The 23,165-nt window shown below is 42.9% G+C and overlaps 1 protein-coding gene across 1 annotated transcript in view; it reads right to left on the bottom strand.

Annotated features, from left to right (window-relative positions):
• Positions 1 to 628: 628 nt before the first annotated feature.
• TRPC5 (transient receptor potential cation channel subfamily C member 5) overlaps positions 629 to 23,165 on the bottom strand; it is a 73,338-nt gene continuing 50,801 nt past the window's right edge. The window contains exons 7-10 of the mRNA XM_078147824.1: positions 11,462 to 11,668; positions 11,237 to 11,278; positions 9,314 to 9,403; positions 629 to 8,671 (exon numbers count right to left, since the gene is read on the bottom strand). Of these exons, the coding sequence (XP_078003950.1) occupies positions 7,895 to 8,671; positions 9,314 to 9,403; positions 11,237 to 11,278; positions 11,462 to 11,668 (1,116 nt within the window). The 3' untranslated portion in view covers positions 629 to 7,894. The remainder of the gene's footprint in view (positions 8,672 to 9,313; positions 9,404 to 11,236; positions 11,279 to 11,461; positions 11,669 to 23,165) is intronic.

Genomic DNA, 23,165 nt, shown 5'->3' on the forward strand with positions numbered 1-23,165 from the left:
TCTGTGGATGATCGAGAATGGTGCAGGATGAGAGGGTGCGTGAAGCTGCCCCCAGAGATGAGATCACAGAGCTCTTAGGCAATGATTTCAGTTTGAATTAGTCTCTTGTTCTGACTTCACAAGAAATGCAGTGGCATACACTAATAGCTACCCAAAATTGCTCTTGGGGCACCCAGCTTAACTCAGGGGGAGAGGGGCTCTGTGTGTGTGTGTGTGTGTGTGTGTGTGCGCTCTGTGTGTGTCTCAAACAACCACAAGCTCTGACTGGGTCCGTACAATACAGCATGCATTGTGGATGCCTGATAAAGGAGAATAAATATCCAAGATGAGGCCTATGAAGTTTCCCAGTATTGCAGTGATCCAGCTTTATGACCATAGAGTTGCCTTCCTTCTGGAGTTTCAAAGTACTTTCTGAATACTAATGAAATCTCCCAACACTTGAAATCCAAGCTTTGTGTATAATGGGGAGAAATGAATTTTTGAAGAGTGTTCACGGAGCTCCCATTTTCAGGTCACTTCTGCAAACATATGCCCCATTCCTTGCTAATTCCCATGTAAGACACTGTGTCAAATTGCCATTTATGAATGTTTATTATCAATAGGACATTGGAAAAGGGAGGGACAGAACACTTGGCATCCCGAGAGGGAAAAGGAGCTGCTTCACATTTTAGTTCACAACAAATCCAAAAATACACACAAAATAAACAATTTTCTTTTAGGAGATTTCATTTTTAACACTTATATTTAAGGATGACGTTAACTTTGCACTGCTTACAGAAAGTACTGGAACAAAAATGACAGTTACTCAAATAATGCTTCTCCAAGAGACAACATGAAGGTTTTTAAGGAGTAGCCCATGATGCCAAGCTGTCATTAAGATGAACATGCCCGACCTCTCTCTTCCTCATCATTGGGCTCAGAAACGAAGGTTGTCCCATAAAGTTCATGCAGACAGGCTTTCTATATGTGCCTGTGAAACTGAGACAGCTAGGCCAGGAAAAGGGAATTCTTAGTGAATGAAACCTTGTCTCCTTTCCTCGCCTTCCCAGGCCACACAATATAAACATACAAATTAATAACACTTGTTGACCCCCCCCCCCCACAAGCTCCCCCAAACCTGGAACACCTGAATCATGATTTGACAACTCTGGGGTTACTTTTTGTGGTCCTGTTTTGGTTAGCTCCCTCTGGAGGGCAGGTGTGTCAATTTCAAATTTCCCCCCACACATTAGAGAGTGTGTGGTGGCGGTGGTGGTTGGGCCTTGAAAGGGACAAGATGGTGTCCCTGTTGGTTAAAGCAGGGTTTCATCGATTTCAGTTCCCCCCTCCTTTTAGCTGGAGTTGGGGGAGGGGGTGGCACCTGATGTTGCTATCACTTGGGCTCCTCTCAGTCAGGCTGCTGGTGTACATCACTGTAAGATAATCAGGACCTCCTCTGGGCTTCTTCTCCAGGGCTTTTTGGGGACACAGGCCTGGTAGTCTAGTGGCAAGTTCTGCTGGATCAGTTCTCTTATCAGGGATGAAATCTTTGTCAGCAAGCTCCTCTGTATCTCTGAGATCACAATGGGAAAAGCCTTAGTGATTCCAGGAAGAGTCTAGGTAAGACCAGCCCACTGAGAACTTTCTGAACCCTGGTCTTTCTCTGGGTGTTGATTTGAAAGACAGCCTTTGAAATTACAGCCTAGCTGCTCACTTCCCTTCTCTTGTTCTTCTTGACTGGAAAATTAGCCTCACAGAGGATGGAAAATATAGTCCTATTGAAAGAGGAGAAAGCATTTCCAAACCCATTTGGAGAATTCTTGAAGAAAAAGACTCCTGGGCAGGGCTTGGCTGTTAGCTACCTATTTGAATGCTACTGCTGGTTTTGAGTTCTTTTCTTTCTTTCTTTCTTTCTTTCTTTCTTTCTTTCTTTCTTTCTTTCTTTCTTTCTTTCTTTCTTTCTTTCTTTCTTTCTTTCTTTCTTTCTTTCTTTCTTTCTTTCTTTCTTTCTTTCTTTCTTTCTTTCTCTCTTTCTTTCTTTCTCTCTTTCTTTCTTTCTTTTTTTAACAAGAAACAAAAGCAAAAACAAAATAGTGAGGGGAGGGGATAGTTTTGGTCACCAATACTGTATAATGGAGAGGCAACATGGTGTAGTGTAAAGAGGGCTGGATTTTAGCATCATAGGACCGGGGTTCAGATTCCGACACTACTGCTTTGTGACCTTGGACTAGTCTCCTCTCTGGGCCTCACTTTCTTCCTCTCTTCTACTAGATGGCCTCTGACCCCTCTTCCAGCTCTCAGTCTATGGTCCCATCAATTCCCTTTCAATAATTCCCATTTCAACCCAGCTTTTGCAGTCATTTTGCTCTGAGCCTCCACTTGAGTACTTGTCTTTCCTCCCTACCCCTGATCTAGCTGGTTCTAGGATTCCAAGGGCTTCTGTGAGTACCATCAGCACAGGGGGAAACTAGTCCTTATGTAAAATGTTAGTTGTATGGAAAAACATGTTCCAAGAGCAACCCTAAAGTGAACTTGAGGAATACAAGACCCTGGCGATTGGCAAAGTCCCTGCCTGGTCCTGCCACCGGTAAGTTGTCTGCCAGAGGAATCCCCTTGAGGCCCTGCTCACATGTGCCTCTGATGCTGCCTTCTTTGGGGATAACTTGCAAAGCGCCCCCAAGAACAGCAGCTTTGTTACTTACTGGCCATACTCCTTTTGGACCAAAACTCCCTCTCTATCCCCTCTTCCTATCTTATCCACCAAATGCCTCAGAATGACATTTGGTTGTTTCCAAAAATCAACTCACACGCTTCACAGGATGGAGATTTCCAATCCCAACAGTCTGCTCCAGACTGGGAGGGCCATTATCAAAGGGGAGTCCAGACCTATGTGGAACATTTATTAAGTGCCTACTGTGCACCAGGCATTGAGAGTAGGAGCACAAAGAGCATTAGGGAATACTGAGGAGCATACGTCCCAGTGGGTCAGGTAGCTGCTGCGTTCTTGGGTATCTCTTCCTGTATAGAACAATGCCATATTAATGCACATTGTATGAAGTGGAAATGGATTTTGAATCCTGGATTTGAAAATATGATATGGACTTTCTGGAGCCTTAGACTTTTAGAAACATTTATTGGAACACTAACGAAACAAAGCCTTGCTTTTTCTTCTGAGGTCCTTCTAATCAATAAACACTGAAACCTAGCTATATAGAACAGTAGCCCCTGAAGAGGGCAGGACTTCCAGTGGGATCTGACACAGGACCAGCATGTTGGAACAAGTAACTGTGGTTGCCAACAGCGAGAGCTCACCTTAACCATCATCTGAAACCCAGTCCAGGTCTGGTCTGACCTTTCATCCATTGTGAAATAAGCAGTCATTCTGATCTGAGATCGACATAACTTTATATTGCAATATCCCCGGCCTCTTCCTGAAGAGGGAAAAGAGCAGTCATTGCCCTCCCCCAAATTGTACTGTGTAATCTCTCACAAAGTCTTTGTCTATCCAAAGACATGGACTTCTTTTGGCTATTGAGATGGTCTCTCTGCACAGTTGTGCCCTTATCCCTGTTTATTTCTGAGTGCCCCATTGATGACAAAGGCCAGCCAGTTTAGACTGGTGACTCATGAAGTCTCGACCTTTCAACTGTGTCCCTGCAGAGGGTTGGCCAACTTAGAGCCTCACTGAGCCCACCCCACCCGTGCCTTGGGATGGACAATGGGATGGACAGAGCTTTCAGTCTGGGAGCTCTGCAGTGCAGTGAAGTCTGCTGAGCCTAGGATTACAGGGTAAGATGCACCTTAGATCCATGCAGGGAGAGAACCCAGGCTTCTGTTTGGTTTCACTGAATCAGCAGCAGTATGAGAAGAGCCTTTCAGCCATGTGAGTTGCATGACTGTTACATCCACTCAGGCAAAGTCATTCATCACATGTGGGCCAAGCTGTGGGCTTTCCCCCAAATTGCTGCCACTCATTCATGCCATGATGGACAGATCACTTTGGACTTCTCTAGGCCATGAGGCTAACCCACTCAACCTTAAATATTCAAATTTTTAATATGTACATGGCTCTCAAGTGCCACTGAACACACACACAACCACACACACACACACACACACAAGTGTACATCTTACACTGTTAGGAAAAGAAAGTGGAATATAAACTGAGGCTGAGAGAATAACAGAAAGGGCAAAGACACCAAACCATTTAGGGCAGGCAGGAACCAACTGAAAGCAGAGCTCAAGGGCCCACAGTGCCCGGGCTAGTTGGGGATGGATTCCTCTCCGCCTCGGTCCGGCAGGAGCTCCAACCTGCAGCACCTTCATGGCAATTCTAGGCCACGTATTAGCACAGAGAGTCACACCTCAAGTCGGTGGTAAGGCTGCAAGACTCGCACGTAGGTTTCACCATGAATGCTAGTTGAAAGTTAGCAGATTGTTGGTTGTTTCTGTTTTACAGGTAAGGTCCTTTGTTTCTAACCTGAGTGCTTTATTTCTTTTGTCTTCTGCAAAACCAACAACCTCCAAACCTGATAGATCTCAAGTTTGTGACAGTCATGACAGACTCCATCCCGTTGCATGCACTCACTGGGGTGAGAATGACTTTGAAGCTGCTTCATGCTCCCCCTTCTGTCTTCTCTCCCCAACAAAGAAGCTCAGTGATCAGCCAAAGGGACTGAGGAGCCAAGATCATGGGGGGGGGGGAGGGTGCCTCGTGGACAAAACAAAGCAAAGCATAAGCAACTGGGGTGGCTACTGGGGAGGCAGCTGAGGCAGTGTCTCTGTGCTGAAGCCAGCGGTGGAGCACCAAATGACAGCTTCTACATCAGCAAAGTCGGGGGTGGGAACATAGAAATTGTTCAAGCCAAAGGAAGGATTTCTCTGGAAATCATTCTGGTATTGTGGTCGAAGAAGGCAGATGTGCGCATGTGTAGCCACTAACCGGTCCACTCAGTTGCCTCAGGTCACCCCAGGGCTCTAGCTGGAGCTGTGGGGCCTTACAATGGCACCCCACACGATGTGCACAGTACCAGTTCTTGGAAAAGGGTTACAATGCCAGGTCTTTTCATGAGCTCTTTAGAGGCCAGGGATGCTACCAGACTTTCTGTGTCGCCAGTGCCCGTTGCAGGAGCTTCATAAATACTCGTTGGATTGGCCTACATTGGATTAGTAGAACTGACCAAGGTCAAGGTCCAGGGCAAGGATATGACTTGGCAAAGGAGTGGCTAATTTCCCCCCCAATTTTGTTTTGAAGTACAAGGGGTCTGTGTGTTCTCTGGGCCAAGGTCGTACGTGCTCATGGTGCTCACTTGGAAGATCAGATGGAGCTGGTGCAGCAGAGGGACCCCCTGAACAGCACGGCATGGTGGCAGCCTTTGGAGTCCTTGGTGAACAGGAAGGACACCGTCATCCTTGGATTGGTTCCCACCTCGCAGCTGAGATAAAATGGCAGTCAGATGAATGCACCTGACCCTGGAAGAGTCTGAATTAGGTTGCACTTTGAAGTCAGAGGTAGTCCATGCATCCCGGGGAAATGGTGCCCCTAGAGCAATGGCTGGAATTCAGGGAGGGGCTGCATGCAACAAGTGTCCCTTCGGACATCATTCAGTAGTTTTCTTTGGAGATTTTTCAGCCTAATAGTGAAATGTAGTTGAGATGCCAAGAAGGACTCCGTCAGCAGAATGCATGCTCCTGGAGGACAGGGGCCTGTTTTGTGTCTGGTCTTGTCTCCACGCCTGGAAAGCAGTAAGATCTGGCTTTGGGCCCTCCCTCTGCTCCATATTGGTGTGAGACTCGTGGCCCCCTTGGTGCTCAGTGGGGGCGTTGGTGGAGGAAGCTCCCTGCTCCAAGTCCAGTCCCTAGTGCCTAGTCATGCAGGTGCTAAAGAGATACTTATTGAATTGAACAGAGAAGCGGCCAGGCAGGTCTTATTATCCCCATTGTAGAGGTGAGGACACTGAGGCTTAATGACTTGCCAAAGTGCATGAAACCAGCAGGTGTCTGTCATGATAACAAGTTTAAACCAAATTCAGGGCCAGAGAAGAGATAAGTAGGAAGTTGAATTAAGCTGCAGTAATGTGCAAGGAAAGTTAATGATGTTTCTGTACAGTCATGTTGTGATGACTTAATAGGGGGGAGTAGAATATGCTTTTGTGTTCTTAGCATCTGGTTCTGGAATAGATATTTTGGCTCTGAATTTTGTGATGGGTCTCTGTACTTCGGAACATAAGAAAACTTGATCCAGCTGGATTACACCTGCCCTGTGACCAGAGGTGACCTCTGCTTATGCATTCTCTAGCTTACAGTGTGGTTCCTGGAAGAAATTGACTCAGTGTGGGGTGGGGACCTCGAGCCTTCATTCCTCCCAAGCTCCATGCAGATGGGCATTGAAATCAGAGCACCTGCCATCTCTCCTGTTCTATCATGACCCCACATTTAAGGCCCCAGGGTTGAAAAGCAAACTCCTGACCATGCCCAAATGGTGATCCGACTGACCAGGCCACACAGCCCCCTTGGAAAAGAATGGAATGTTATCTGTTTCCTGATGCCAACATCATCAACAGAGTGAGATCCAGGACAACTGTCCCTGGTTTATCAGCCACAGCTAGCAGCAAGAAGGCTGTGTTTTTCTCTTCCAAAGATGTACACACAGCCTTGGATACAGGGGCCATCGATTGGAATTTTGTACCATCAAACAAAATGGGAAAGATAATTCTGAGAACTGTTGCTCACAGTAAATTTGCCTGTTAGGAGCAAATGGGATGTGGGAAACCTTGCTACTAATTAATGACACCAGGGTCATTGGCACAGCATTTGTGAATTGGGTTTGGGGGCAGAGGAACTGTAGGCCCAGGGCATGTACACATGCACAGGCATCCTGGCCTTTCACCCCTGGATTTGGTGGAGGCTCTGAGAGTACAGCCTTGGAGTTCTAAATTCTCTGGTCCACTCTGGTGCTGGGTCTTCCTCTGCATCCAGACCTTTTGTTTCTCTGTTCTGTGTGGAGCTTCCTCAGCTGATCCAGTTGAGCTGCAGCTGCCCAGGCTAGGATCCCTAAGTATGCTCTCTGTGTTGGTGTTGCTGGTTTGGGGTTTGGGGATTCTGTTGTTTTCAGGAAACAGTTAAAGTGACAGATGCTCTTTGTCAGATTTTGACACCTTGGCAAGATCTTTTTTCTATGACAATGTTTCCCCTTTCCCCTCCAAGATTGTTTTTTATCCAGGAAAAGCTTTTGCTTGCAGTCATTCTGAAAACTCACCACAGTAACCATCATGGCATCCGGCAGAGGAGCTGCAGTCATCATGTGTCACACAAATATCCTAGCTCTGATGCCAGCAAATCCAAAGGGTATCACAGCAACTCCTCACTTCCACACGTAATGAATGCGTCTTGTGCAGTGCCTCATCCACTGCTAGGCATAACTCACTGGGAGCACTTAAGCAGTCACAGCTTGGTGAGAACAAAGGCACTCTGCCAGGTAAGATGAGGAGAAGGGGACCCTGGGCAGCACTGGACAGCAGCAAAGTCAGGCCCAGAGAGTCAGACTCAGCCAGTGGCCAGTTGGACTTTGCTCAGGAGCTCCTATGCATTGAGCTTTTCTTTTTTTTTTGTGGGGGGGGGAAGAAGAGAGGAGGGAGCAGGATGGGAACCTAGAGAACATGAGGGCAGGAAAAGCAGCGCCAAAGCTTGGAAAGTGCCAATGAACCCTAAGCTCTGGGGTTTCCTGGTGAACCCCTTCATTTAGTAGCAAAGCTAAGCTCAGCATCTATAGGTAGAAAATGGCAAAAACAAAACAAATGCACCAAACATTGAAGCAATAATGAAAGCCAAGTGGGTGGCTCTGAAAGCAGGTGGATCCTGGGAGTCCCCTCTCCACCCCAGCCTCTAGCCAAGAAAGACAGACATCGTGCCCAGCTCAGAGCCGAGTTGTAACGTGTTCTTCCTGTCCATCCTTCCATCGATTCGTAAGCAAGTCACAAGCCTCCCCCCACGAGTCAGACACATCCTCTGTGGAGTCAAGCAGTTTGGAATTGGATGTGCAGATGCTAGAAGAACAGTGGAGAGAACTGGAGGGTGCAAGAGGGCATTCACTGCTCTGCCCAGAGGCCCTTGCACTAGTGCTGGGGGCACACGCCCCCCCCCCAAAGTCCGCCTCTGAGAGGTTGCTCTCACTTTTCGAACAGCTAGCCTCTCCCTGCTCTGGATCCATCTGGGAATATCTGCTGTCTTGCCATGTGTAGCGGGGCTGAATGATTCCATCTGAAATCGTGTACATTGGCTCTGCGCTAGGCTCAGCCAGATGCCCATTCATCTTGGAGAACAAGAGACCCAGTCTCTTGAAAGACTCTTTCTTTGTGCTCGACAGTTTCTGGAGTGGGTTGCTCATAAAGGAGTGCTTACTGGGCCCACTGGTTTTCGGCCTCACTTGAGGGGTGGGGGCAGCAGCTGCACCCCCACTGCTTGTCTTGGATGTAGTCTTGATTGGGGCTGACATGCCATAGTCCCTTTTTTTGCCAGTGAGGTTGAAAGAGACACTCTTGGATTTGGCCTTCTCCCCCCCACTACCATCATTGGCATCATCCTTCTGGGAGATTTCAGTGCTGCTTGTGGAAAAGCTCCTCCGCTGGGGTTTGCGATTGCCCAAGAGGTCAAGCACCTCATAACGAAAGCTGGAGATGTCCTGCTTTAACTCCTAGGGCGGTAAGAATAGGTGCCATTTGTTGAGCCCTTTGGTAGGCAGTACCTCCATGTTACAGAGGAAAAGACACTCTGGGAGGGGGGACATGCCTGGCCTTGGGTCACTAGGCTAGGAAATGTCAGAGATGGACTTGAATTCCCAGCCTTCCTGACTCTAAAATTCTATCAATCTTTGAGGAGTCTTTCGAGCTCGGTCATTCTCAGGAAAGGGTTGGCCCTCAGTAGCCAATGTAAAATTGGAAAATTTGCCTTCGTTGCCTTTCTGTGCCTCTTATTGGTCCCACTTGTGCCCTTTCTGATGTCCAGCTCCACCCCTGGCCTTCACTAAGGTGTTAGCTTAAGGCTCTGATCCCTTCCTAAGGGTATCTGTATTTCAAACGGGACTCATGAAGGCAGAAATAAGTGCATTTAAGGCTCAAAGGAATGACTCAGTAATGATAGACTGTGATAGGTGGTGAAACGGATGTTTTGGGGGCAGAATGGAGTGAGGCTGGTATTGGACAAATGCCCCCCTCCCTCTCTGAGAGAGGCCGTGGATTGTACACATAGGTCATATCCCGCTGCCCCAAACTTCTGAATGCAGAGGAAGACATTGGGCTCTAGGAGGTGACCAACATTATCAGTGGGCTCAAATTACCTTAAAGTTTTCTTCTGTTAGTCCATCATTTGTTTTGGAACTTCTGATCATGGCTGCAACGTATCTTTTCACCAAATTCCGAATCACTTCCTGGAACATAAAGCAGAAACTGCACTCACTTCCTTCCTCTTGCCTAGCTAGCTTTCATCCTGGGATTGTCTGCTATAGAAGTTCACCAAGAATTCACTTGCACTGTAATATTGTGACTAGAGAATGTCCAGAGGGATCCAAGTCTGGGGGTGTGGATGGTAAGTTGTAGCAGTTTGGCCAGAAGGGGCCCTGATTTATAGATGATGAGGTCTGGATGGTCTAGTGGCTGGGAGGGGTGACCAGGAGAGCGCCTCTGGGCAGGATGGGGTGCAGCAGGCCCTGGAGGTGTGCTTGGTGAAATGGGGGGGGCAGTGTGGCTGGGAAGGGCCCTGGGGCAGAGACCATGGATTATGTGGTAGGATGTATTATTTTTTTAATTTGGGTTTTAATTTGGTGTCTAGCACAGTGCCTTGAACAGATTAAGCGCTTAAATATTTATTGGATTGGATGGGATTGGTGTGTATTCAGAGATTTAGAGCTTATAGGTCACCTAGTGCAATCCTCTTATTTCACAGAAGGGACTGAGTCCCCAAGAGGGGAAGAGAAGGGACTTTGCTGAGGTCACACAGGCAGTAAGTGGCAGAATTGGCATGTGAACCCAGATTGACTGGCTCTCAATTTAGAGCTCATCCTATGCCAAGGATAGCTGCCTATCTATCGGCCTTCTAGACAAGCTCTATGCCTTCCACCGTGGACAGGGAAAATGTTTTATCTAAATTTGCTTTTGCTTCCCTTCTCCCTCCCCACCCAGTCACTGTCCAGGGTGCTGATGTCACCTATATTGTCCTATTGAGGTATTATTCCCATTGGCTTGTCAGAGCAATCCTTGTGGTCTGAAAGTCCTTCTCTGGGCTGGTTAGTGCTAGTGACCCAGCCTAAGGCTATTTCCAGTTAGATCCTTTGTGAACCAGCCGCATTAAATCAAACTCTTCTAGGGCCTCATCCTGTTTGTAGCTGCTGCCACTGGCTCTGTTTGGAAACAATGGGCAGAAAATGATGTCTTTTCTGTTTTTCTTGGTTAGGAGGCCAGGCCCAATTTTCACTTTTGGTTTGGACCTGGGATTGGATCCCTGTAGAGAACTTTCAGTGTTTAAATGCTTTCCAGTGATGCAGATAGGAAACAAATCTGGTCTATAGAGGCTTAGAGAGTTGCCTGGGGTCACTGAGAAGAGAAGTGACCTGCCCATGACCACACAGTTAGTATGTGTCAGGGGACAACTTAAACCCAGGGCTTCCTGACTCCAAGGCTTGCCCTTAATCCCCAACAACATGGCAGGACTATAGTTTTTGCCATCTATGAAATAAGTAAAAGCCGATCTTATTAGGAAGAATGACTGCCGATTCTCCTACAGCAGAATTCTCCCACTCTTTGTGAAGCGTCCCAGTGTGCTTATTCTCTGATAGGGAGGAAATGGGAACAGGGCTCAGTTCTGGTCATCTCAGGGTTGTTGGAGCATCCTAAGGTAAGCTGGCCAGCTGTTGAATTAACATCTGCATTTTGGCTAAACCTCAAACTCCAGCTTCTACTGGATCCAAACCAACAAGGCTTTAGTTGGTGCTTACCATGTGGGCTGGGCACACACACAATGGATGCTTACATTCTCCATGCATTCCATTTTTGCTGAGCAATATATGATTTAAATTGCAAAACCAGAAAAGGCCCCCAGCTGGTCCACTTGGAGGGGAAAATGAAGCCCAAGATGAGCCCACGACCACTTGGAGCCTTCTGCTCTTGGCAGAAATGATCTTATACAACCAGAGGAGATGTTGCTTCTAAGCTGCGGGAGCTGGTCCGGTGTTCTTGCCATAGTGCCAGATGTTATAGGGCCTTACCTGGTAATTCTGATTTTGAATCAGGCTGTCAGCATGGCGTTCCTAGAATCACAAATGAACATGGACATTACACCAGCAGCTCTCCTTCCCCACTCATTGCAAATTCCTCCCCGGGACCAAGGAAGACAGTAGGACACAAACTCAAAGTGCTACAGAGAGTAGGTGCTGTCTGGGGATAGGCAGGGCACCAAGAGTCCCCCCCCCCCCACAAAGGAGCAGCCTTACAGTGAACATCTTCAGGTTCCCATGCTTCCTTCCATTTTCCGCCGAGCCCCGGTTGGCATAAAAATGCCTGAGGAACCATTGGCCGAGGTAGCAGAAGGACTTGGGGCTTGGGATGATGTTGAAGGGAGGTGGTAAGGTGGCCCCTTCATCAAAGTAACTCATCCAGAGTTTGGTCCGGGCAAATTTCCACTCAATGTCTGCATGATCCTGTGTGTGTGAGGGAGAGAAGCCTAAGGGTTAGGGAGATGGGCCTGCAAAGAACAACAGTTTCCCTTGTTGTACTTTCAGCTGCCCTAGGTCATGTGTGATCAGCTGCACAGTCACAAGACCCTAGGACCATAGAGTTAGAGCCCCAAGTGACCTCAGGCATCATCTAGTCCTCCCAGGGGAGAAACCTGGGGCTCAGGGTGGTTAGGTGATCCACCCAAAGTAGTGAGATAGCCAAGCTAGAATTTGAACACAGCTTCAGTAACTCCAAAGCCAGTCTTCTTTTGCTATGTCATTGTGGGTGCTAAGATCCATGTGGGATTCATGAAAGGAAACGTGTTAGTGTTCCATAGAAGGGCACTGACCAAGGTAAATCTCCGAGAATCCTAGATGACTTATGTAGAAGGGAGAGGATGCAGTGTGACGCTTCCTCCCCTCCCCCAACCCTGAACTGACCTAGTCTCTTCATTTGCCGGGTGTCTCATCTTGGAGAGTTCTGTGACTAAGCCCATTTTAATTAGTTTCTTGGGTGTTTCAGTATTTTGAGAAAGTGGCATGTTTGATAGGCCATGTGTAATGGCTGGGTTTGTCAAGAGACAAGGAGCTCATTAGTTGGAGATTGTATTTGTGTATTTCCAAAAAGTAGACAGAGCCCCAATCATGTGTTGGCATTCCACTGGGCATTTGTCCCAGCCTAATATCCATACTGTAATTGTCTCCCAGGCTAAGAACCATTGTCTCATAAGATAACAAGGGAGTGGGATGAGGAAGGGAGAAATCAAAGCTATTTTCTGCCAGTTGCTTTCTTCCTTATTTCAAATTCATAACCAATTCTAGCTCCTCCAGAAAGTCTCAAGATTCCAGGAGTCAGGGTTAGGCACTATCATAGTAGCTAAGATTAATATCGGTTTGCAAAGTGCTTACCATCATCAATTATCTCACTTGACCCTCACAACGACCCTGTGAGCTAGCTCTGATAGGTTTTCCAGATTAGCAAATTGAGGCACAGAGAGGTTAAATGATTTGCCCAGGAACACAAGGTTCATAATTGTCAGAGGTTGGAGTCAGCCCCAGTGAGTTCTTGCATTCTAAAAGAAGGACCACATCTAATACTTATGCACTGAATGTGACCTGGGTTATGTAGCTGCTAAATAAAAAGGAAACATGCCTGGCTCTGCAGTTCCTCTTGTGTATGCAGAACAAACCAGATCGAGTTATCTATGAAGACAATGTCTTTCCTGCAGCCATAGGTCTTCTAGACGATGGAGCCCACCCAGTTCGTCCTCCCAATAAGCTTGCTCTTCTAGGATCAAGTGGTTTTTCTTTTGTCAGTGTTCAGGAGTGCACAGAAGACCCCCCAGAGGGGATTGGTGTTGGGCCATTTGTTCCTTAGGAGGCAGTTTCGTTTAGATTTTGCTCCTTTCCGAGTTGTTATAGTCACAGGCAGCTGAGAATTCTGGAAGGGGACTTTACAACCAAAAAGGGGCGTCATATGTGATATGACCTGCTCTTTCTTGCTTAAATTGGTAGTTGGCACAGCATTATGTCTCCTTGGTACCCAGACTCTCAGTGACCCCTTTCCAATTGGCAGTGGAGTGTTTCAGGTGAACTTTGAACCATATCCTTAAATCTTTTTGGGGCAGCGTTGCTCAGCAGTTGTGGTATGGGACTGGTGGAATTGGGCACAAGGCCCTATCTAGACAGGGCTTGTGTTGAATTATATACATGCTTCCTCCCTCCTCCTCTCCTGTGCCAAAGTAGTGAGATCTTCCTCTACGTCGGTTTCTGTCTTGTGTATGTGGATATCTCATGATGGTGCAGTTAATGGTGAGTGGGGGCAATGAGAGATGCTTCTTTCCTTGTTTCTTCTAAGATAACTAAGCTAAGAAAGTAGTAGTATCCAGAGAGGCCTCATCCATCTGGGCTGCTCTGGAATGCAAAGAGGAAAGGGGAGGTTTGGAGTCAGAGAAAAGTGCGGACTTTGGAAGAATGAGACTGAGCAATTCACTGGGGGCTGCTGAGGAAGAATGTTAGATTGGGTATCAAGAGATCATGGCAGGCTTCTCCAAGAGCCAGAAGGAGGGCACGTAAAGCTTGGACCAAGAGGGAACACAGACCTCCTGCAGTTCTGAGCCTGGAGTCCATGAACTTGTTTTTAAAAATGTTATAACTTGTATTTTAATATAGTTGGTTTCCTTTTTATTCCTGTATTTTATTTTATGCATTTAATAATATTATTCTGAGAAAGAACTATGGAGTCTGAATGCAGATCAAAGCATACTATTTTCTCTTTTTTGTTTTTCTCTTTCTTGTGGTTTTTCCCTTTTGTTCTGATTCTTCTTTTACAACATGACTAATGTGGAAATAGGTTTAATATGATTGTACGTGTGTAGCCTGTATCACATTGCTTGCTGTCTTGGGGAGGAGGAGGGAAGGGAGGAAGGGAGAAAAAAAATGTGGAACTCAAACTCTTATAAAAGTGAAAACTATCTTTCCATGTAATTGGGAAAAAAAATACTGTTAAGTGGGAAGAATATTTTTCTGAGAATGGGCTGTATCAGACTGCCAGAGGGGTCCAGGACAGAAAAAAAGGGTCCTGACCCTCAGATGAAGCTGGGAGGTGGACTCTGGGTGTCTGCCTTTAGTTTCTGGTTCTAGATCTAGGATCTCTTCAAGAAGTAGAGCCCTCTGGGCTGGAGGGAGGAGGTGCTAAGCCAGAAGAGTATGACTGATGTGAAAATAGGTTTAATGTGAAAAAAGAGAGTTTGGACAATGGAAGGGACAAAGTCTCAGGTAGAAATGGGGGTGAGTGAGTGATACCACCACACTAACCTTGGCCTTGTCATGTTCTAGCTAGGATTCTGGACTTTTTATTGGTCAGATGAACTGGTCACAGGTTGGAATTTAGTTTTGTCTTCTTTCTCCAATTCTGCATTTTTCTCTCACTTGTCAATTTTCCTTTCCTTTTACTCTTTTTCTTATGCTTCTGTTTCTTACTGCTCCTCAAAAAGAAACAGAAATTGAGAAAAGTCTCCTTTTTTATCTCCTATTTTCTCTCTTTTGTTCTCTAAATGAAACAAAAATTGTCCCTCTTTTCTCTTTCTCCCTCCTTTTCTGTCCTTTTATACATCTGTTTCACCCTTTTTCTAAGAGAAACAGAAGCATCCACTAGTTGAGTGGCCAGACTCAGAATAGTGGTTAATGGTTCAGTGTCTAGTGGAAAATCTCAGTGATCCATATTTGGCCTTGTGCTGCTTTCACAAGTTGTTGTATATGAATGTAATGAAACACTATTGTGCTATAAGAAATGATGAGCAGGCAGATTTCAGAAAAACCTGGAAAGACTTACATGAACCGATGCAGAGTGAAGTGAGCAGAGCCAAGAGAATGTTGTAAACAGTAATGGTAACAGTGTGTGATGATCAACTTTGAGAGACCTGGCTCTTCTCAGCAATGCAAAGATCTAAGACATCTCCAAAAGACTCATGATGGAAAATGCTGTCCCCATTCATGCTATTATTCTCTCTCTCTCTCTCTCTCTCTCTCTCTCTCTCTCTCTCTCTCTCTCTCTCTCTGTCTCTCTGTCTCTCTGTCTCTCTCTCTCTCTCTCTCCCTCCCTCCCTCCCTCCCTCTCTCTCCCCCTTTTGTTCTGATTCTTCTTTTACAACATGACTAGTGTGGAAATATGTTTAATATGATTGCACATGTAGAGCCTATATTAGATTGCAGGCCATCTTGGGGAGGGGACAGGGGAGGGAGAGAACTGAAAGTTTTATAAAAGTGAATGTTGAAAACTATCTTTACATGTAATTGGAAAAAATAAAATACTATTAAGTGGAAAAAAAGAAGGTTGGATGAAACAGGCAGATATGAATCCTTGTAAAAACTAGGATATCTTGGGGAGCAAATTAGGTTAAAATTCTGCCCAGCGGGGAGAAGCCCTCTTCGGGTTTTCTGGCAGATGTGTGTTGGAGGAATTAGGCTAAGTGTAGGATGGGGTGGTTCTCTGAGCAGAAGCAGGAGGCAGACAGGGAAGTTAAAAAAAAGCAGGGTAGAAAGTTCTTCAAAGAAAGTTTTAATATCAACTTTTGATTTCTGGGTCACTAAGGCTATGTTTGCTTTGTCTCTGCATCTATCTGTGTGAGGTTTTCTAAGATCAGCTTGTTAAGGAAGGGAACTGAAAAAGTAGGCTGAGACTCTTCCAGGAGTTCATTTGGGATGTGGAAGCAGAGAAGGGATCTTTCTCTCTCAGTAAAACTTAGCCCCCCAATTTTTTTTTTCCTTTGGTGAGGCTTTAACTGTAACAGCTCCCAGTTTGCTAACATCTCAGACCAAGTAGCCATCATCTCAAGTGAGGTTAATTACTGAGCCACTTAAAGCCACTTGGATCGTGTTGAAATTAAATCTACAGAATTGTTTTTGCCACTGGGCCCGCCTCCCCCCTAATATATCTGACATCAGAACTTTGGCATCAAGGCAACGTGTTTAAAACTGCAAAAATCAGCTTTTTGTCTTTTAAGACACTTTGATCAGGGCTTTTATATCATAGCCTTAAATGCAATCATCTTAGGATTTCAATAATTTGTTTAAAATGTGTATTAACATTGCAAGAGCTGATTTTTAAAAGTAATGTTGGTGAAAATTGTGAGAGAAATGCAGCTTTCTTGATCTGTAAATTAGTAAGTCTTAACTCTCGCCGGATTCTAAAAGGTGAAGAGAAGCAGGACAAAAAGGAGTGTGAGGATGATTTTTGATTTGGAATTTGGAAAAATGTTTCTGTCAAGGATGCAGGCAAGCTTTTTGGAGGAGTCAGAAAGCCCCTCTTGTTCCACTTGGCAGTTTCTGTTATGGGTGAAGGAGGAATCTGATAAGAGTTTGTTCATAAGTGTGATAGAGTTTATTTGAATCAAAATCTTTGGCAGTGGATTAGCTGGAAATAGTGAATCCCATAATATGAAATGGTTGGAATAAATAGCCCTTGTGTAAAATTTAATACTAAAATCATTGAAATTATAAATTTAGATTCTGTATGATAATATTTGGAAAATAAATCCAGGTATCATTGAATTTATTCTGGTTTCATTTTAAGTGAAATGTATTTATTTATTTATTATTATATTATATCAGGAAATTTGTTAGCTGTGTGGTTTTAAGCCAGCTTACCCCAGTTATGTGATTTGTATTGTGTATAAAAATAATGCCTAACATTAATTTGATAATTTATTGTATTAGAAATGTTGTTAGAAATGTGAATACTTCTTTCATTCTTTTGGGTTATGGATTTAACTGTTAAAAGACAGATGCAAAAGTAATAAAACTAGTAATCAGTAGCAGAATAGTAACTGGGTTAGGGTGTCAGTATTTTAAGGTTTCAGGATCTAGTACAATGCTTACCTCAGGTGGTTAAAAGTACACTGATTTGACTCCAATTAAGAACTAGAAATTAATTACAAAGGAAAAGATTTTTAGAAATCAGTCTTTAGCCAGCTTTAATCTGAGAATAAGGTTAGATAAATCATTTGGTGAATGAAAGACCATGCCTTAAACCCAGTTCACTCTGGAGCTCAGAGATTGGACAATAGGTCCCTGCCCAAGCACCGCTTCATGGTTATTTTTTGGGCCTCCTGGCTCAGAGTAAATATAAATAGTAACTTTTTTGGCCAGCAACCCTAAGGATCTTCCCCTCCAAGTTTCATTTTTTTTTCTTTTTGTTAAAGGGGCCATCCTTTGACTCACTCGTTAAAGAGGCCAATTCACTGAATGAGTGTTACTTCACTCAAAGTGAGAACCTGGAAAGACCTTAGCTTAAAAGGACCAAGGTGTTCCATTGCATCCTGGGCCATCTCTAGTTGTCCTGATGAATATCTGGCCACTGGACCCGGATGGCTCTAGAGGAGAAAGTGAGGATGGTGACCTTGCACAGTCCTCCCTCACTCAAATCAAAGTCAATTGCAAGTCATGATATAGGGATGGTTGGGGCACAGCACCTGAGAGTAGGACACCCCGGGGCTCGAAGTTCCCTAGCGCTCAGTCCTGAGATGCCTTAGAGGGCTTAGAAGATTCAACACTCTGTTTTTATAATCCGTGTCTCTGATAAAGGCCTCATTTCTAAAATATATAGAGAACTAAGTCAAATTTATAAGAATACAAGTCATTCCCCAATTGATAAATGGTCAAAGGATATGAACAGGCAGTTCTCAGACGAAGAAATTAAAGCCATCTATAGTCATATGAAAAAATGCTCTAAATCACTATTGATTAGAGAAATACAAATCAAAACAACTCTGAGGTACCACATCACACCTATCAGATTGGCCAACGTGACAAAACAGGAAAATGATAAATGTTGGAGAAGATGTGGGAAAATTGGAACACTAATGCGTTGTTGGTGGAGTTGTGAAATGATCCAACCATTCTGGAGAGCAATTTGGAACTAGGCCCAAAGGGCTATAAAACTGTGCATACCCTTTGACCCAGCAATAGCACTTCTAGGTCTATATCCCAAAGAGATCATACAAATGGGAAAAGGACCCACATGTACAAAAGTATTTATAGCAGCTCTTTTTGTGGTGGCAAAGAACTGGAAATTGAGAGGATGTCCATCCATTGGGGAATGGCTGAGCAAGTCGTGGTATATGAATGTAATGGAATACTATTGTGCTGTAAGAAATGACGAGCAGGCAGACTTCAGAAAAACCTGGAAAACTTGTATGGTCTGATGCTGAGTGAAGGGAGCAGAACCAGGAGAACGTTGTACATAGATAGTATCAGCCACGTTGTGCGATGATTGATGTTGATAGACTTAGCCCTTCTCAGCAATACAAGGATCTAAGACATCTCCAAAGGTCTCATTCAGAGAAAGAAGTATGGAGTTTGAATGCAGATCGAAGCATACAATTTGCTCTTCTTTTTTTCTTCTGTTTTGTTTCTTCTTTCTTATGGTTCCTTCTATTGGTTCTAATTCTTTACATTAATGTGAAAAATATGTTTAATAGGAATGTATATGTATAGCCTATATCAGATTGCATGCAGTCTTGGGGAAGGAGGGGGGAGAAAAATTTAAAACTCAAAAGTTTATGGAAGTGATTGTTGAAAACTAAAAATAAATTTTAAAAAAGAGAATGAAGGACAAACACACATGTCCACCCCCTTTTCAGGATAAATCTGTAGGAAGGCCTTATGAAATCTAACACTATGTAAATATTGGATATGGTAAAGATATTGGTTATTGTGATTCATGATTATTATATAAAATCTTAAATGTTTCTTTGTACTATTCAATTATTTAATCATTATTATTTTAATTCACCTATTTAAGTAACTCTGAAAGCTTTTGAAGGTTTCTGGCTGGGGAAAGTGGCCACGCTGTGCCAGCATTAAATCAAATTCCTTAGGTTTCTTTGCCTGGGCCAAAAGTGGCACATAGCTTAGAATCTTGGGATATTTTAGCCCAGCATATTTTAAGCTAACCTGATGATGACAGGGGTGATTTCTAACTGTTTGTAAAACTTTATATGCATTTCTTAGTATATGCAGCTTGAAATTTCAGGCAGGATGGATAGGGAGAGATGGCTTAGAGTAGCTCTTTATCTGATGTCTCAAAGAAAGGTGAAAGAGGCAGAGGACTGGGAAGCAGAGGAAAAGTCTATATGGAGCTGGGAATTGTCACCCTGTGGTTTTAAAACAAGGGGGACCTCAGTTTGCTGTTCTGTAAGGGGATAACGATAGCACCCATGTCCCAGGGTCATTGTGAGGATCACACGATTGTAAAGTGCTTGGCATATGGCAAATGCAATGTGAATGTTAACTGTGTTTATTATCTGTTTAATGAGAAGGAATTGCTTCATATTTGATAACGTTATATGGGTTTTTAGATGTGATCAGTTATACAGTGCCAATGGAGATGATATGGATGATTTTCTGTGTAAGGTAATTTGGAAGAGAATTTGCCTGAATTGAGACCTCCTGATTGGTAATGGGTTTTGTTTCAGTTTCAAATACATGATACTGTTTATTGTATTGCCATGTTTCTCAATTCCCTTATGCTGTCTGATCTGGTAAACTATCAGCAGTTTCTTTTATACTCTAGATGTTGTTAGATTAAAACTTGTACTGTTTAAAAACAAAAATGAAGCTATTAAGTCATTCTATCAGCCCGGCTGACCACATGCTGGAATATTCGGAAGCACTGCAATCAAGAACTTAACCTTCCAAGTTTTGTCTATATTTAAGGGGAGGGCTCACTTAGGAAAATTATGAGATTGTTAACCAAGTTACTTGGAGTTATTGTTATAATTAAAAAAAAAACCTGTCAAGTATTTATGTAGGTATTTTAAAAGGAAAATTAGTAATTGTACAAAGAAAAGACCTTGTGAAATCTCCTTTATAAACCTAGAAGGATTCTTGGAACCATCTAGTCAGAAATTCCAACAGTTTTCTGTGTTGTAGAATTCCTGTTGAGTAAATGGGAATCCTTTCACAAAATGGAGGTGTGACTTTCAAGCCTGCTTCATCTAAGGATACACACACTCACATGTTCATTTGGAGATTTATAGCAATTAGTGTAGATTTTCTAGGGGTTTAAGTGAACTATCACATATTCACTATCTTGATTTCTAGTGATGTATTTAAAGACAAAGGAAACAAAAAGACATAGAGTAAATTTTTAAAGGCCTGGTAAACTTTGTTATTGTGATAAGGCTAATTTATTTGGGTATTTTTTTTGGCTTAGAAAAACGCAATCTCCTCCCCAGTGTAAACAGTTTTTGACCAGAGGGAGGTGGTACTTAGGAATTTGTGATAATTAAGAATTTATTTGGTTTGTTATGGTACTTTGGGGATTTATTTATGTTACTTAAAGACAATTTATGCCAACTTAGTTTTTTTTCTTCTTTTTTCTTAGTTTTTTTTTAAATTAAAATTTTAAAGATTTATTTTTTCTTTAAGGTTGAATAAGAGAGATATCTGTCATTTTAAAGGTTTTCAACTAATTTATTTCATGAACGTTTAGTGATTAGCCTTTTAAGAGGATAAATTTTAAGCTATTTTTAAAAAAGGGAAATACTTTTAGGAACGAAATGTTAAAAAACTTTTGTGTGATTTTTAGGAGGCCTACTAAATTTTATTTGTAAGCTAATTTATTATAGTAATTTGATTGTATTGATTACTGTTTGTCCAGATCTAGTGTAATTAGTGAGACTTTATTGTTTGAGGAGAAAACTTTTTTGGGGCCCTTAATATTCTAAGTTTCATTCTTAGGTTTGCTGGTGTCCTTGGACCGGCCTTAAATGGGCACTTTAAGAGAAACATCAGCAGTCGGCAGCTCAATGGAAGTGACATCTGAGATCGAAGGCTAGTGAATAGCTGTCCCTGGGAATAAGGTAGAGAGGTTACCTTGGGAAGGCTAAGGTTGGACTCTTCTTAATTCATTTTCTCATACAAGAAATCTGTCCACCTAGTTCCACTTGCCAGGCTCCTTATAGTGGTGTAGGCCTTGAGGACCAGTTTTGATGCTGTTATAACCATGTCCCTGCTTATATTTCTCATAGCAAATTTCTGTTATCAGGGTAGACAAAGTGGAAGTTTGCCATTGCAATACTGGATCTATTTGTTATTGGATTAACCAAAGCATCTGAATTACTGTAATAAGCTGCCAGTGGGAAGATCTTGCTATTTTGATCTGAATTTATTATCATGCCATGGTCTAAGCAAGAGTTCAATTAGTGCTTGAACTTGTCATATATGTATAAGATTCAATTCCTTAAGTATCTCATTCTTTCAGAATGATGTGAGTATAATTAGACAAAGATAAAGAAGCCTGTGAAACAAAGATATAAATCTATTAAGTTGTGAGGTTAAAGTCAGGAACTTCTTTTGTTTTTGTTTTAAGAAATAGGATTTCAGAACAAATAGTTATATTGGTGAAGATAGTAACTTATGAGCTATCTTGTATCACTTTAACAGGAAATCTGATTTTACTTGTTTGTTGTTTAATTTGGGATTAGAACATGTGTAGAAATGCATGCAAACTACTTAAGGGTCACCTCAAAGATGCTCCCATTGTTTGAAGGGATTCTGAGAGCAGTACTCTATGTTTATGTCCATTTGAACATAGTTAATAACTGACCATGTTTTACTACTGACAACTTTTCATATAAGCTATTCTCTGTATACAATTTGGGATTATCATATTTACACAGCCCATCTCAAGTCTTTTGTTGTTTGTTATGAAGCACCTTAAAGCAGCATCTTTGTGTAATGTTGAACTTGGGGATGGAAGAGCAACTACTCAGTGTGAGTACTAGTGATATCAACACAAAATGTGACTCTCTTATTGTTACCAATGTGAAATTAGTCAATACTCGTTATCTAGGATATGTGCTCCTTGAGAGCTGAATCCACCTGAAGCTCCGATTATCTGAACTTGCTATTTAAGAACTTATGGGACTGTTAACTGATATTATTCTGAGTCTGACTCCAGGTGTGATCATTAAGGAATGCTACTGAGCCAGTGAATCTATGATGCTGGCAACCCTATGGAGTTTACATCTAGGAACTGCAGGTGGAGTTCTTATGTTTTGGGAGAATGACTTTTGGCATGGGCTGGGGTAGTATTCTCCTGACTTAATTTCCCCAATATGACATTTCCTCTTGAAAATATCCCACCTGGCTGACTTTAAGCCTGGCTCAATGCAAATTGGCCATCTATATAACTTTTGCCTGGAATTGACATCAAGATAAGAGAATAATTTCCCTTATGTCTGTATTCTTCTTTTATAGCATATCTCTATAATCATCAGATGATCAGTATGAACACAATATTAAATCTTTATCTTATAGGCTAATACTGGAGCATATCTGAGTTACTATAAGAAGATGCAGTATAAGATTTGAGCTATTTGGCCTAGAATTTTAATCTTTTCTATATTCCAAACAACTAAGTATTTAGCTTGCACTTTTGTTAGAGGTTATTCATTTGCACATGGCTAGAAGTTGAAAATGTTTTGATTATAAATAACTTGCAGTGTTTTAAAATTGATTACTCAGTGCATTTATATGTCCCATCCCAGACCCTTTTGTTACAATTAGAGTTCATCTGGCTACTTTCGGATGAATTTATTTTTGTATTGGAGTCCATCTTCTTATGAAAGGTGTTGTGCTATTAATTCTTTAGTGGAATCTCATCCTCCTAATGGGGGAATGAATAATGCCAAGGACAAAAATTGGGTTCTAATTTTCAGTTTGTGTCTGAGTTTCCTATATATATATCAGCATGGCAATTTGCCAACCTAAAACTGTAAAATCCCTGGTCCAAAAGGTTCCGAATTTCATTTTTTAATAATAGAGACATAAGGTTTGAGCTAACTTTCATTATCTGACCTGGTTATTGGCAAAGTAAATTTAAAATCGTGTTAAGAAAAATTTTGTAGGAAATTTTTAGCAGAGAATGAGGCAAAGAACTGGGAAGGAAGACACAGCAAGAATAGGAAAAGAGCCA

This window comes from Phascolarctos cinereus, unplaced genomic scaffold (assembly GCF_003287225.1).
Source record: "Phascolarctos cinereus isolate Bilbo 61053 unplaced genomic scaffold, phaCin_HiC Scaffold_8;HRSCAF=390, whole genome shotgun sequence".
Lineage (NCBI taxonomy): Eukaryota > Metazoa > Chordata > Mammalia > Diprotodontia > Phascolarctidae > Phascolarctos > Phascolarctos cinereus.